Source organism: Vollenhovia emeryi, unplaced genomic scaffold, assembly GCF_000949405.1.
Source record: "Vollenhovia emeryi isolate VEMERY1.0 unplaced genomic scaffold, V.emery_V1.0 DF939209.1, whole genome shotgun sequence".
In the NCBI taxonomy this organism is placed as follows: Eukaryota; Metazoa; Arthropoda; class Insecta; order Hymenoptera; family Formicidae; genus Vollenhovia; species Vollenhovia emeryi.
Genome location: NW_011967157.1, coordinates 59097 through 72620, shown reverse-complemented (window position 1 = coordinate 72620; position 13524 = coordinate 59097). Strand labels below are relative to the sequence as shown.

General features: G+C 40.5%; 1 protein-coding gene across 4 annotated transcripts in view; it reads right to left on the bottom strand.

The window, feature by feature from the left end:
- Nucleotides 1-350: 350 nt before the first annotated feature.
- Nucleotides 351-13524, bottom strand: part of LOC105561220 — a 57867-nt gene continuing 44693 nt past the window's right edge. For all 4 annotated transcript variants that reach the window (XM_012011001.1, XM_012011003.1, XM_012011002.1 and 1 more), the window contains 9 exons: nucleotides 11481-13495; nucleotides 10958-11246; nucleotides 10598-10807; nucleotides 10176-10505; nucleotides 9456-9836; nucleotides 8852-9080; nucleotides 8317-8752; nucleotides 7094-8081; nucleotides 351-6803 (listed from right to left, as the gene is read on the bottom strand). In XM_012011001.1, the coding sequence (XP_011866391.1) occupies nucleotides 6582-6803; nucleotides 7094-8081; nucleotides 8317-8752; nucleotides 8852-9080; nucleotides 9456-9836; nucleotides 10176-10505; nucleotides 10598-10807; nucleotides 10958-11246; nucleotides 11481-13495 (5100 nt within the window). In that variant the 3' untranslated portion in view covers nucleotides 351-6581. The remainder of the gene's footprint in view (nucleotides 6804-7093; nucleotides 8082-8316; nucleotides 8753-8851; nucleotides 9081-9455; nucleotides 9837-10175; nucleotides 10506-10597; nucleotides 10808-10957; nucleotides 11247-11480; nucleotides 13496-13524) is intronic.

Sequence of the window (13524 nt, the reverse complement as noted above, 5' to 3'; positions counted from 1 at the left end):
CCCAAAAAGTGCCTAGTAATGCTCAGTAGTGCCGCAAATCTGTACACCACAATGCCCTCAGCGGTTTCCCTCTCGGGTCAAAGCGAGGGGGAAACCGCTGACCAAAATCTTGTACACCAATGCCCACTAATGCCCAGTGGGCATTACTTTATCTTATTATCCTATTTGATCTTATTTTATCTTTATAATGTCCAAACTAATACCAAAAAAATGCCTAGTAATGCCCAGTAATGCCGCAAATCTGTACACCGCAATACGCTCAGCGGTTTCCCCCTCGGGTCAAAGCGGTATGAATAAGTGGATAGGGCCATGCATATAAGGACGGAAAATTGACAGATACTGGGTTTTTATTCTCTTGTCTAATATGTACTTTATTATCGACCAAATATCGATATGACAGAAATAAAGAAGAGTGTGTCTGCGTGTGACATTAGTCTCGCTCTTAACCAAATTCTCCAGTCGAAAGTCACCTGACCTCTCTACAATCTTATAATTAATCATACAGGTGTATGTACAAATCTGTTTATGCATGTGTCTGTATGCGTATATCTTTGCATCTCATGTGCGTTATCACGACCATAGATTCGGAATAGCGAGTGAATTGATGAGTAGCGAACAAATTAATCGGTCATTAATATTAAAGACAATCGGTACACGATAACTACGTGTCTCTCGTCCCTAGAAGCGCACAAATAGAAGAAATCTCGCGTCCTAAATTCTTATCTCGACACACGTCGTCCTTAGTGACTATCAAACCGCCCACATACAGGCACGTTTCTGAAAGTACAAGATAGGAGGAGACACGTTGCTCCTTCACGTCTTTCTCTCTCCTTTTATCTTTTTTCGCATCTCCACTGAAAGTTTTGCATGTGTCGCTCGAAATACCTTTTGTTATATATCAAACGTGTTACTTTTAAAAATATAATCAATCTGAAATCTTTTTATAGATCTAAAATGCCGTCTTTGTCTCCTCGCGCGCGCGTGTGCGCGAAAAATAAAGCCACTTCGAATCGATTCGTCGTTTTCTTCCTTTTATTCCGTGGCGTGTTATTAAAATTCATTCGCCTTTCCGTTCTACCGTAAAATTCGTGTTTATACAAGATGCTGCTTCTGCTGCTGCTGTTACTGCTACTGCTGCTGCCGTTGCCGCTGTTGCTGGACGACTAGCCAGTGATGGGAATTCAATTAATCGCGTATTTAACGGGAGGATATAAAATTGAGGAAAATTTTCGAAATACTTACCGCCTATCTATTGATTGGTAGAACGTGAACGAAAAGACTTAATCTCGAAGTTCGTTTACGGAGCAAGACGTGTATGTGCAAACTTCGGTCAGCTACGTGCCAGATAAATCAGACTTGCTCGGAACGGATGCACTCCCTGTTCCAGCAACCTTGGCCAGAAAGTTCGAGCGATAATTGAGTCGTATGAATAAAGGGGAGCGAAATTTCTTTGCTCTTATTTACCGAAGGAAATACTCCGGTAAATGTGTACAAAAATTGTTTTTTGCAAACAAAAATATTGAAAGGATATACGTGTGTAAAAATTCAGGAATTTGCTTTTTTAAAAGTAGAAAATTATAAAAGACATTAAAAAGTAATGGGATAAAGCACGAATTGCATATTGTAATTCTCAAAACTTGCACGATCACACGAGTTTTACTGTTCACAATCAGTGAAATAGGAGTCATCGCGAAATTAAAATACATTAATAATATCACGTGTAGAACATAACTCATTGCAGTTTTTATATCCTAGATAGGCAATCCTCGATGCAGATTCTCCGATTCTTACTAGAATACGTATTGCTTATACTTTGTCGGCGATAAAAAAATTCTCGAAAACGTTCGTATCATTTGGATTCCCATCACTGCTCTCTTCCACGCAAAATCTGAGATAAGTGGAACGCGGAATATCGATATTTAGAGATTTATTAATATTTATTTGTCTCCCCGTTTTCTGAAAGATATAGGGAGAAGCGGAGGGTTTTATCGACGAATTAATCTCGCGTCGTATAGAAAGAACGATCGAACATCGAAGACATCGACATTTCATTCTAATTTTCTCTCTCTCTCTCTCTCTCTCTCTCTTTCTCTCTCTATTTGCGATCTAAATATACATATTTACAAAAACCTCGAAAAGCGAATGCTAATCTCGTAACGCTCGTGGATGCAGCAGTGGTCCAAAAGTGGCACGTCGAAAAGCCAGACCAGCTGATGGACAGATTTCCATTTTCATGACAATTTCGGACGGATCGAATGTTGACCCGTTTATCGTTAACTTGTATGGGTGAATTACGCGTTCAGGATTGAATTAGTAATTGTATAGCAATTTATTATAATTACACAGTAAAAATATATAATATTCAGAATATATAACGGGTGTGTGTGTGTGTATAGCACTCTACGAAATATATATATGTACGTAAATATGTATTTCGCATAGTGCTATGTCGTCGCGGTTAATGGTAATTAATAAAATATTATAACGGCGCTATAATATTACTATAAGCGTGTAGAAAGATTGCGACTCGTTGCGCGTTCTTTGCGCAGAGAAGGTACCGTATAATTCACCACCATCATCCATGCTTAGCCCCCCCCCGAGAACACCGAGCTCCTTATCGGTTACATGCTCTTACCAAGCGGAGAAAGGCGGCCACTTTGCACAGCTGCTGTTTCAGGATCTTTTTATTTTTATCTGACGACTATAGTTACTGCGAAGGGTGGTTACTCGGCGACACGTAGTAGCCATAGTATCGACCGTATGCAAATCCGCGATGTATACGCTTCTAAATATGCGTACTGCGACCACACATTTTTAAGCGTATATTTTTTACGAGATAGAAAATAATTGTACAGTTTACTCCGTGACATTTTTATTGATACGAAAGTCGAGATGAAAAGCTCGAGCGCCGCTGGCCGCCGTGCGATCTCGGTGTTCTTAGGGCTAACGTTCTTTAGAAGCTTTCGACAAGGCCTGATTACGTCCGCCCAACACTGTCTAGATATTCAGTAACCACTCACGGAAGCTTACTGATGCATCTTCAACGGCAGATCTCCTTCTTTATATTTAAAAAGCCTGGCCGACTCGTCGTCGTCTTGTTGCGATCCTCATGAAAAAATACTATATATTATACACACGTATTTATATTTTTACGTACCTACTACATGATTGAGTCGTGTGTTCTATACAATGGATCAATTCGATCGTCAAAAATATCTTTGAGAGCGACGCGGCGTGAAACGCCGCGCAGTCTCAATGCGCCATATGTACACAACGGAGCATCCTATAGGTATATTTACACAAAAACAAATTTACCATTTTACGCATATAAGTACCTCTTAATCCCTTTTTTTTTCGGTTTCTTGATTATCGCATCACTCACGCGCGTATTTATTGTGTCTTCAGTTTGTACTTCACACGCCTACCAGTTCAATTTTCGAAAGGCTCTACGCTAGTATTATAGTATACGCTCTAGCAATGTTCAAAAATTTCCTCAGTATTGTGCAGGTTTCATTGAAGAAAATGCGATAAGACCTCGCCGGACCACTCTCGGAATTTCGATGAAATCGTTATAGTTTTTCGGAAAAACTGCAATCCTTCGGGAAGTCGATCGTACAATTGTCCATTAATGTTTAAATCTCTCGTAAACCTTACGTAGTAAAAATGTTACGCTGTCACGATAAAAAGATTTATGATTCCGTTAACTTTGTATATAAATTTTACTTTTTCTGGATAATCGATCAACTGCCCGAAGGATCGTTTATCGTATCTATAACACCAAAATTTTGTTCTCACATAAAATATTCTAAAAATTATATCTATAAAAGAGTCTGTAGTTTTGACTATCCCGATAATCTACCTCAGCAAAATCCAACATTCCGGGAATAGAGAAGATGGGAAACTACGATCGAAGCGTTGGTCTTGCAACGCGATTCTATTATTATTATTATTAGGGAAATTGTACTCTGCTCTAACTCGGTTGTATATTCTCACGCGAGTAATCTCAAAAGTAACTGACAAATGCTCCGAGGGCGACTCGAATAAATATAATAATATATAAAGAATGTCAAATTTTACATCGTCTGGTGAATGTTAATTAACATTATTAGTTCTCTTTAACTTAGCGAACATTTTTTGTTTCGTATTTTTAATGGAGCAAGCTTGCCCCACCAATGTTGACCACGATTCAATTCTTTTAATAGTCTTCGATGTATAAAAAAAATGTCACAATATTAGAGAAGGGTTAATATGTTACGATGATTATGTATCTCTAACCACTGAAGACGCAAACTTGCCGCATTCATTGCTGAACGTAACGCATTGCATTTAAATAGATAAATGGGCGTCATAAAAAATTATCCTTTTGAATAAACTAATTTTCCCGGTCCGTTGTTAAAAATTAAAAACTAAAAGAACGATATTTTTTTTAAGTTTCCTCGATTAAATATTCATTTTCATGAAAAAAAACTTAACTCTCGATATAGCACCTTGTTTCGTATCACTACGTCCGTATCAGAATTTCTTTCTGCATTATTACAGGAAATGGGGAAAACAAATACTATCAAGCTAATTGACATATCAACACGTAAGCGAAAATTATACAAGGAGCGAGTGGTATTTTTATTTAACAAAGATAGCACGTGACACGCGACTCTAAGTTCAATAACATTCATACTCTATAAATATTGGATTAAATATAATGTTGCGCGTCTCCGGGAGCAACGATATATCATAACTTTGCGTTTTATGTTGAAGAAACATTCTTACACATCCACTTAGAATTGATCTTTTTATTCGCAAAGTATAAAACGGGTCAATAAGTCGCGCGTCACGAGCTCTCTTTATAAGTACATTTTCGATCATTAGGCCCGAGTCGTGCGAGTCAAATTTACATAAGCTCTAATACGAATTGATATCGTCGAATCATTTTAATCTCTCAGTAAAAGAGATAGCGGTCATCTTTTATCTCTACTACAGTTTTGACGGAAGCTTATCGCTACGTTATCCGATGCACCGTAAATTTGCATTTTAACATCTTTCACATCTCGTTAACCTTCATTAGGAAAATTTATCTGGTTCTTTCCTCATTGAATTTGGCGTTAACGTTTTTATTTCTGTCGTTGTAGCAGCTTTATATATCCCTCGGGCGCTATCTCAAACTCAGCGAACAGCTTGTTATTTAAATAATTGATTTTCTTGCGAGCTTTGATGGGATTAATTCTTTATTGCTCGTTACATCCGCGATATTTCAGGTCAAAGCATCTGACTGCATCGCAAAGTATGCAAATGTCTATTCTATAAACGCATTAGAGGATATATCGATTAGCGAAGTAAAAACACGACGTGTCGTGTTCGTCATCGATCTACTACGACAAATCGAGTGAAATTCTCTAAAAACTGTATCCCTAAGAATGACTCGAATACCATCTTTATCTTCATCTCGTCTTTTAGCGAAGTTACATTATCATTATTTATCGTACGTTTTATTGACCGTTAAAAAAATTTGACTCTCCGAACATGAAAATAGTGTGTACTTCCCTTTTTGTTTTTTTTTTGTTATTTAAATATCGAAACGTTATTGTTACTCGGGTCATTAACTTACGACTTAAAACTTAAGCTGTATAAACTTGAATCTACCGCTTTTGTAACGCGATTTACATCAACGAGTTGTGTGCACGCAAATGTTAGACACACGTTCTTAAAATCATATTTACAATATGTACAGCAAATAACTTTTTATCTCGATCACTTCCGCGCGTCTAATGCCACTTAGTGTGATTATTGCATCGATCCATCTCTCGCGTTCTCTCATTCTCTCTCATTCTCTCTCTCTCTCTCTCTCTCTCTCTCTCTCTCTCTCTCTCTCTCTCTCCTGCTAGCAAAATGTAAGCGTAATTACAATTCGGAAATTCACAGAAACCGAACGGCAGTCGGATCGTATTTCAATGGGAGGAATTTTTGAACAAGGCACAAGTATTGCCTGTTATGGGGGTTAAAAATTGCAGGCTACGAAGTTCACCAATCTACATCATTTTAGGTCGCGTGGGCGTTCAACGACAGTATGTTGCTTTTTTTTTACGATCTGAGCCGATCGATGAAATATTTAATCGTGTGTCACGTACACGACGATAGAGCATTTTCGTAAAAAATGCGATGGAAAAACGAAATAGATAAAATAATGCTATCTTATTAGTCAACGTAGAAATTAAGATCGCACGATTCTGATAAAATAAATCCAACGCTATCGGATGGTAAACAGGTTCTTTTTTATTCTGAAGAACTATCGTTTTGTTAAGTAGCTCGCGAGTGAAGTAATGCTTGTGCCTTGTAGACTTGATGAGCGAGGCTCTCTCAATAAAAAGACGTAATAAGGACGTGGAGAAACAATTTCATCTCTTGCGTGTAACGTATCGCCTACGTTTCTATCAGCATATTAACTATAAGCTTCCCAAGTTTGTCTTCCTCCGCAAAAAAAGAGAGCCGTTCATTTTAAACGGTTGTCGCATCGAAAATTTCGCAAAGTTGTTAGCTGACCACGATTAAGTAATTCCGGCTAACTTAATCGTCAGCTTAAGCTGTTCTCATTCATTTATAACAGCCGTAACGCCGGGTGCATAAGTTACCGTTGGATGCGTATAAGTGCCGGCGTCGTAGTAATAACGATCGTTATCCTCGTAACCCTTTTGATGTCTGTGCGACGCTTGTAGTATCTCATTATACTTTTCAAGTGATAGCACCATTACTTTATGGGAAATCGTTTGCACGTCGTTCGAATCGCTGTGCTTCGATGCAAACAGGCCGCCCTGTGAATAAACAAATTATCATTTGCTTTTATTCGAATTCGCTGACACACAAGAACAACAGTCCGATTATTTCTTGCCGATGTCTTTAATACTCAATCAACTTTGACAATTGTACGTTGAGTTCAACTTTTAGGAATACTTCCATTTTTCAATATCACTCGCCATATTGCGTTATGATATTAGAAAATCGTATAAATATATGTTTCTTGTATGTAGGAAAATTTATTTAACAATGCAAAAGTGAATTTATGTGATAGTCTACCTTCTTTAAATATATATTAAAAAATTACCGGAGGGTTTAGGCTGCAAGGCGGTTGTAGCTCCTCGGGACGGTAGAACCATTGGGATCTGACTCTCATCTCTAATTTCTGGTTCAGCCACAACGACACAATCTTACCGATGTAAGGTTTCTCGTGAGGTTTCCGATAGGAATAGAATAACACGCTGTCGCCTATCTCTATCGTTTCTCTGCCGCGCTGTATGGCTGTGAAATATTGGTTTCCGCCAGATACGCGACTGCTGCTCGCCCACTTCCAATGGCGTTTATTAGGCAACATGCGTGCTATCGGGCTGGGAGTCTCGACGGGATTCGACGGGTTGGCGGGCACAGTTGTCGGATTGGAGACGCGAGTTTTCGAGACGCGACTCGTGGGGCCGCAACTCGTCGTGGCTTGCGCCGTCGAAGCGTTTCTCGTCAAGGCGCGATTTGTCGTTGTGCGATTTGTCATGCGATTCGCCGAGGCGCGGCTCGTGGTGCCGCGAACTGCCGAATTTGTTGAGGCTTGGCTCGTACAAGTGCGATTGGCCGTGGTACGATTCGTCGAAGCGCGATTAGTCGACGCCTTCTGCTGTACCTTCGGCTTCTTCTCGATTGGTTCTTGCGATTCCTCAGGCGCCTCGTCCTCGTTCTTTGTCTGAACATCTTCTGACAATTTTTCCGACTCCGCTTGAGTCTCTTCGCAAACTTTATCAGGTTGTAACGGTTCTTCAGATTCTATCTGCTGGGTAGGTTCTTCTTTCTCAGACTCTGCCTGAGTCTGTTGAATGGGCTCTGCAGATTCTGACACCGTCTGAACATTATCGTCCTTTTCAACTGACTCTGACGGTTCTTCAAGCTCCATTTGAGTTTCGTTGTCTTTCTGAGCAGTTACTAACGTTTCCTCGGTTTCATCTTCCTCCTCGGACAACCTCGTTTCCTCGACAGCGGGAATACTTGTATTCGGCAAATTTGTAACCGCTTCTTCCTCATTCCTCTGCTCCCAGCTGTTCTCCGCATTGCTGAGAAACATTTCAATATTTCTGATAAGGATTTAGAAAAGCTCATTAATTTGTAACGTTTACTTTAAATACGATCTCTAAGGTGAAGCTTATAAATTATAATTGTTATTATTATACTAAACTATTAATTTTACTCCTTGCACGTATAGCTCGCGTTATTATGAACGAAACTTTCTTTATCTTCAATAGTTTGCAATGCAAAGTTAGATATACAACAGATTATGACGACACATACCTTACACTGTTCGCGTCGCCAATGCTACCATGATGTCTATGTTTGTGCTTTCGATGCTTTCTGTGCTTATGCCTTCGATGCTCTTTGCAGGACCTATGTTTTCTGTGTTTCTTCTTGCCCTCTTGTGCCTCGAGTAGCTTCCTATTCTTTTTTATCTTCTTCATGTGCTTCTTCTTGCGGTACTCCGTACCGCTCGTACTGCTCGTCTCGACATTTGTCTCGGTCTCCGCCTCGGCACATTCGTTGGCGTTTATCAATTCCACGTTAGAAACGTAGGAACACGTGGCGAAGCTGTTGCTAGCTGTTACATTCCGAGATGTCGACGGAACGTTTTGACTGCTTGAAACGGTCTGATTGCTTAAGGAACGCTTGTCCTCCGAAGTCGATGTTTGTCGTCGTCGTTTGCCCAATGAGAGCAAAGGATTTGGATCGTACACTGTAGATAAAAGTAAAAATGAGAAATAAATGCGATTTTGTTGTCAAGACTAAGTCCTGATTTGACCGACATAAAGATTCGTGTATGCGAGATACGTGCCTACGACAGGATAATTAGGTTGTAAAAGTCTGATGTCATCCAGGACAATTAAACCGCTGTCTCCATCGTCGAACTCCACAGTGACGAATTTCTCGTCGTGTTGCGGATCAGGTACCATAGGTTTCACGGAAGTTCCCGGATACAAACATCTATACTGTTGGCTCCAATACGCGCACAGCCTCGTACCGGGTGGTAGCTCTTTCGTCGAAGTCGGACATACCTCCACGATCTACGCGATAAAATATATTTTTACCCTTGAATTATCTTATAGGCATTTCATGTTTTCTTTCTTTTATAAGAATTATTATTTTTTGTCAATTCTTCTGCATTTAACTTATCAACTGATTATCGGGAAAATACGTGAGCAAAGATACGCACTTTCTTGAATTAAAACAAGAAGAATCGTGCGTCTTAAGAGCCATCTTGATTTTAGACTTAGCTGATAATATATTCCTCTCTCATGCCATGAAAGAAGAATAAAATTTTGAAAATGCGCGTCTCGTATTTACCTCGTTTGGCTCATATGTATTCTCATATGTTACAAGATAACGAGTTAAAATAAGTCGATATCATTGACAGTATTGGTTTCGATAGTCCAGCCTACCGCGTCTTTCAGGATCTCTTCTCTAGAGTGAATATGCGGTCTGTTTCCGCGTTCGCCATCCAACGTTATGGCATAAACGTCAGGCGCTCGCACAGCGCTCAACCTGCCCGCATAAAAGAGACCGCCTATCGCCATGAGAACTCGCAGCTGATCGATGGCCAGATGAGCGGACGTCAACTTGCACCGGTTGACAATGCTCTCGGAAGTCTTCGCAGCAGCCTTGGCACATTGTTTGCACTCCAGAGATTTACGCCGCTTAGACTCCTTGTCACGATTCGGCGACTGCGACGAACTAGATTTCCGTTTCTTCTTCTTCGACTTCTCGTGTCGTGATCTTTCCGGCTCTTTCTCCGACTGTTCCGCAGGTTCGATCGACGCCTCCTGACACATAAGTGAAGTTACGTGATTAAGAAACGTTGTATTTTTATTTCTTGTACTGATTTTCTTGGTCCTATCTGACAAGTATGTGGTACATTGAGGCGTAAATTGTTAAATGTTGAAAGTGCGATTTTATTTAATATTCGCGTCAAGAATTTATAAGATAAAATTGCCATTTCAATTATTTCTTTTAATTTTTTTTTAAACAAGATAATAATCTTTTTTGTATAAAATGTAATAATTTTTTAAGTATCTTTAAACTAAAAACTCTATAAAGTTGTTGTTAAATTATTTATTCGCAAAGTTGTTTCTTCGTGACAAAGTGTAAATTGATTTTATTACCTTGACAGGTTTTTGAATTAACGGTTCTACAGCTGGAACGTTTTCGGGCTGTACCATGTCAGTTTCATCATCCTCCCAATTTTTCACCTTTACCTCCGCCTTGAGCTTCGGTTTTATTTTACCGCTATGCTTTTCAAGCTTTACCTCTTGACTTAGTTTCGCTTTTTCGGCGATAATCGAGCTGATCACGTTTTTGTTGTGCAGCGGAGTTTGCTTTGCCGGCTTTGCCTTCATTTTCGTAACTTTTTGCACCTTAGTTTGTGGCTTCGGGGAAGAGACTCTCGTTTTGAACGGCAACGGAGTGTAGCCGGTTTTATTATTTATGCATTGCTGAAAATGTGAAAATAGCATTGTACTTATTAAACTCAATAACATATGGCAGATATTCAGGAATTTTTAAGAGATGAATGTTAAGAAGTTACCTTCGTTTGTAAGTGTCTGCTCTTCGAGGATAGTACGTAACCCACTAGAGAACTCTTACTCTTAGGTTTTTTAGCGACGATTGTTTCCGTCAAATGTCTAACGCTACCTGAGGTGCACGTGAGTTTTCGCGGTCGTCCCACTTTCCTCTTTTTCGAAGCGGAAGTCGAACTTGCGACGGTCGGTGCTGGCGACGACGTGTCATAACCCACCTAAAGATGGAAAAGAAAAATAAACCAATAAGGAATCACATTTCTAAAATTTCTATATTTCCGTATTTTTACACCGTATTAGTGACATTTGAACAGCAGTAAACGAACGAATGAAAACATTAATACGTTAATGAATAAAATTCTACGTACCGTTCCCGTACTTTTCTCGTCATCCTCCGGAGTTGCTTTGCTGGAACCAGGTAATACTGGGATCGGCGATGTCACAGGCGGTACTGGTATCGGAATACTCGGTATACTATCCAAAAGTTTTATATGGCTTCTGGGCTCGCTAAGTTTCACGAGATTTACGTTGCACTTCGGCATGGTCAGAACAGCTGAGGCTAACGGTGAAGGTGCGTCAGGTTCTGGTGATCTCGAGGGCGACGGAGAGGTCACAAGATCTAGCGCGGGTGGCGATGATATCATCCCATGATCAGAACTGGAAAAATGTTTGATAATCAGATTATTCGAATTGAATCAAAATTAACATGTAAAATTCATTCACGTTCTAATTTAGTCCATTTTTTGAAGACGAAGTTCGTTCTCGCGTATACATTTGTCAGACTTATTAAAAAGATAATTGCTATTTTATGTTTCGTGTCTCAAAATAGATTACGTATTTAAAAAAAGTTGTCTGTATGTTACGTAATTGTTGATTTCGATTTACACTTACCTAGTGGAAGAATGACTCTTTTTTCGCGGTCTGCCAGAGTTCTTCTTGTCATCCTTCTTAGGAATCAACTTGGAAAGCTCCTTCTGTTTTTCTCTGTATTGTCTCTGAATGTCGGCCATCTTGACTCTCATGTCAAGTTCTGTGGCGTTCATGCTTGGCCAGTCGTCCTCGTTATCGCGATTTCCTTTCCTGGCTATGAACTTCTTCGCCTCTAACTTTGTTCGAGCGTTTTTGTAGTCGTGGGTGTCTCTCTCTTCGACGGATATTTTACGCTTGTTATTTCTAATTTCACAGCTCGTTGGCTGTTCAGACAGAACTTTTGACTCGAATATTTCGCCCTCCGAATCCGACAGGTTGTCCTCTTTTACGATCGTATCGTAAAGCGCGTCATTACTTTGCAGATTATCAGGTGTTTTATCCGAGAGAACTTGAACGTTTTGAACAGCCTTTGTGTTAGTTGAATAACAATCTTCATCGGCTCTATTAAGGGGTTGTTCTTCTGAGTCGATAGTTTTTTTATCAGTGATTTTATTAATTTCTTTCTCAGAGAAATTATTGACATTCAGAGCATTTTCTTGTTTTCCCCCGTTAACTTCTATCGTCCGTTCTTCGATATCTTTCTCGTGATGCTTCAGCGACTCATTCTTCGTTTCTTCTTCGCAATCGGTGCTCTTGAATCGTTTGGAACGGCGATCGTCAGCTTCAGTATATATCCTTTTGTTTTCGTCTTTTTCTAGAGAGCCGCTTCTGCCCAGATTCAACAGTAATCTACCGGCGTGCGAGATCTCTTCCGAGCTTTCGAGGTTTAATTTTCGGGGTACCTTATCGCCCACCTCCATAATCTGTTCGGCCAGTGCACAGAGCAATCCAAGAGGACTGCCGACGTTGTTATTATTGCTCTCGCTCTGTTGACTTATAAGTTTGCTTTTAACAGGTGACTTCTCGACGTCCGTGTCTAGTTGCAGATGTTCCGGTTGGCCGACTCGTTGTTCTAATTGTTCAATGCTATTCGACAGCAATTCAAGACCGCTCACATCAATGGCTGGCTTTTGCTTCGGTATTCTAGATTTTGCCTCCGAAGATGCGTCGTCTTCGACGAGATCGGATTTACGAGTTACGTTGGGCTTCCCGAGTGGCTGTACCTCGCATCGCCAAACAGTCTTAGGCTTAACGTAAGCGGTAATAATATCATGGGAGACATTCTTCTCATTTTTCGCTAGCAGTTTCTTCTCCTCGAGCGCCTTGATATTATTGTTGTTGCTTCTGCTGTCGTTATTGTTCTCGTTAAGCAGGTACTCGCCGGACATGTCGCTAGTGGCCAAGTGCCTGTCGTTTTGAGGCGAATGCCGTCCCGATTGGTCATTAATATGTTGCTCCGACATCGCGGTTTGCGAGGAAGAGATCTCCGTGTCGATTGTGCTCTCCGACGAGTTTTGGCACGATCTTAAAAGATGCATCTTCTTCGGTATCGTTTCGGAATATCTCCGCGGCTTAACATTCTCGACGTTCGATCTTTCCACGGATTCCTCGATTTTTTGCGTGTTAGGCAGCGCGGCTTCCTGCAGAGCCGCCGCATTTTTCTTCAGTTTTTCCACCACGTTCTCGATACCCGGATGGTGAGTCTTCTCCACCGAGTGCCTTTTCGTTGCTTCCTGCGACGATTTCTCGCAGCTAGATCTGGATTTCTCGCTAGTAGACGTTGGCTCGCATTGAGACGAGTCGTAGCATACCTCGTAGCAACTGTCATCGGCCTCTTGTTTGATAGCTACTTGTTGCACCTCTTGATCGTCGCAATCGATATTAGGCATGTCGAAAGACTTAACTGTAATTTGAGGCCGGGTTTCGCTGGTTGAGGTATTTCGGTTTTTGTCGCAGCTCTCGCAATTGACTCTTGACGACTCTGTCGAATCGGCAATGTTTGACTTTGTTTCATTGACGATTGGCGGTTCTAGTATTTTAGGGCATGTTTGACGGCGAATTTCAATGTTGTCCGAGGCATCGAGCTTCGATTCGACCTGAAAAACAAAACAATTCTAGATACCGT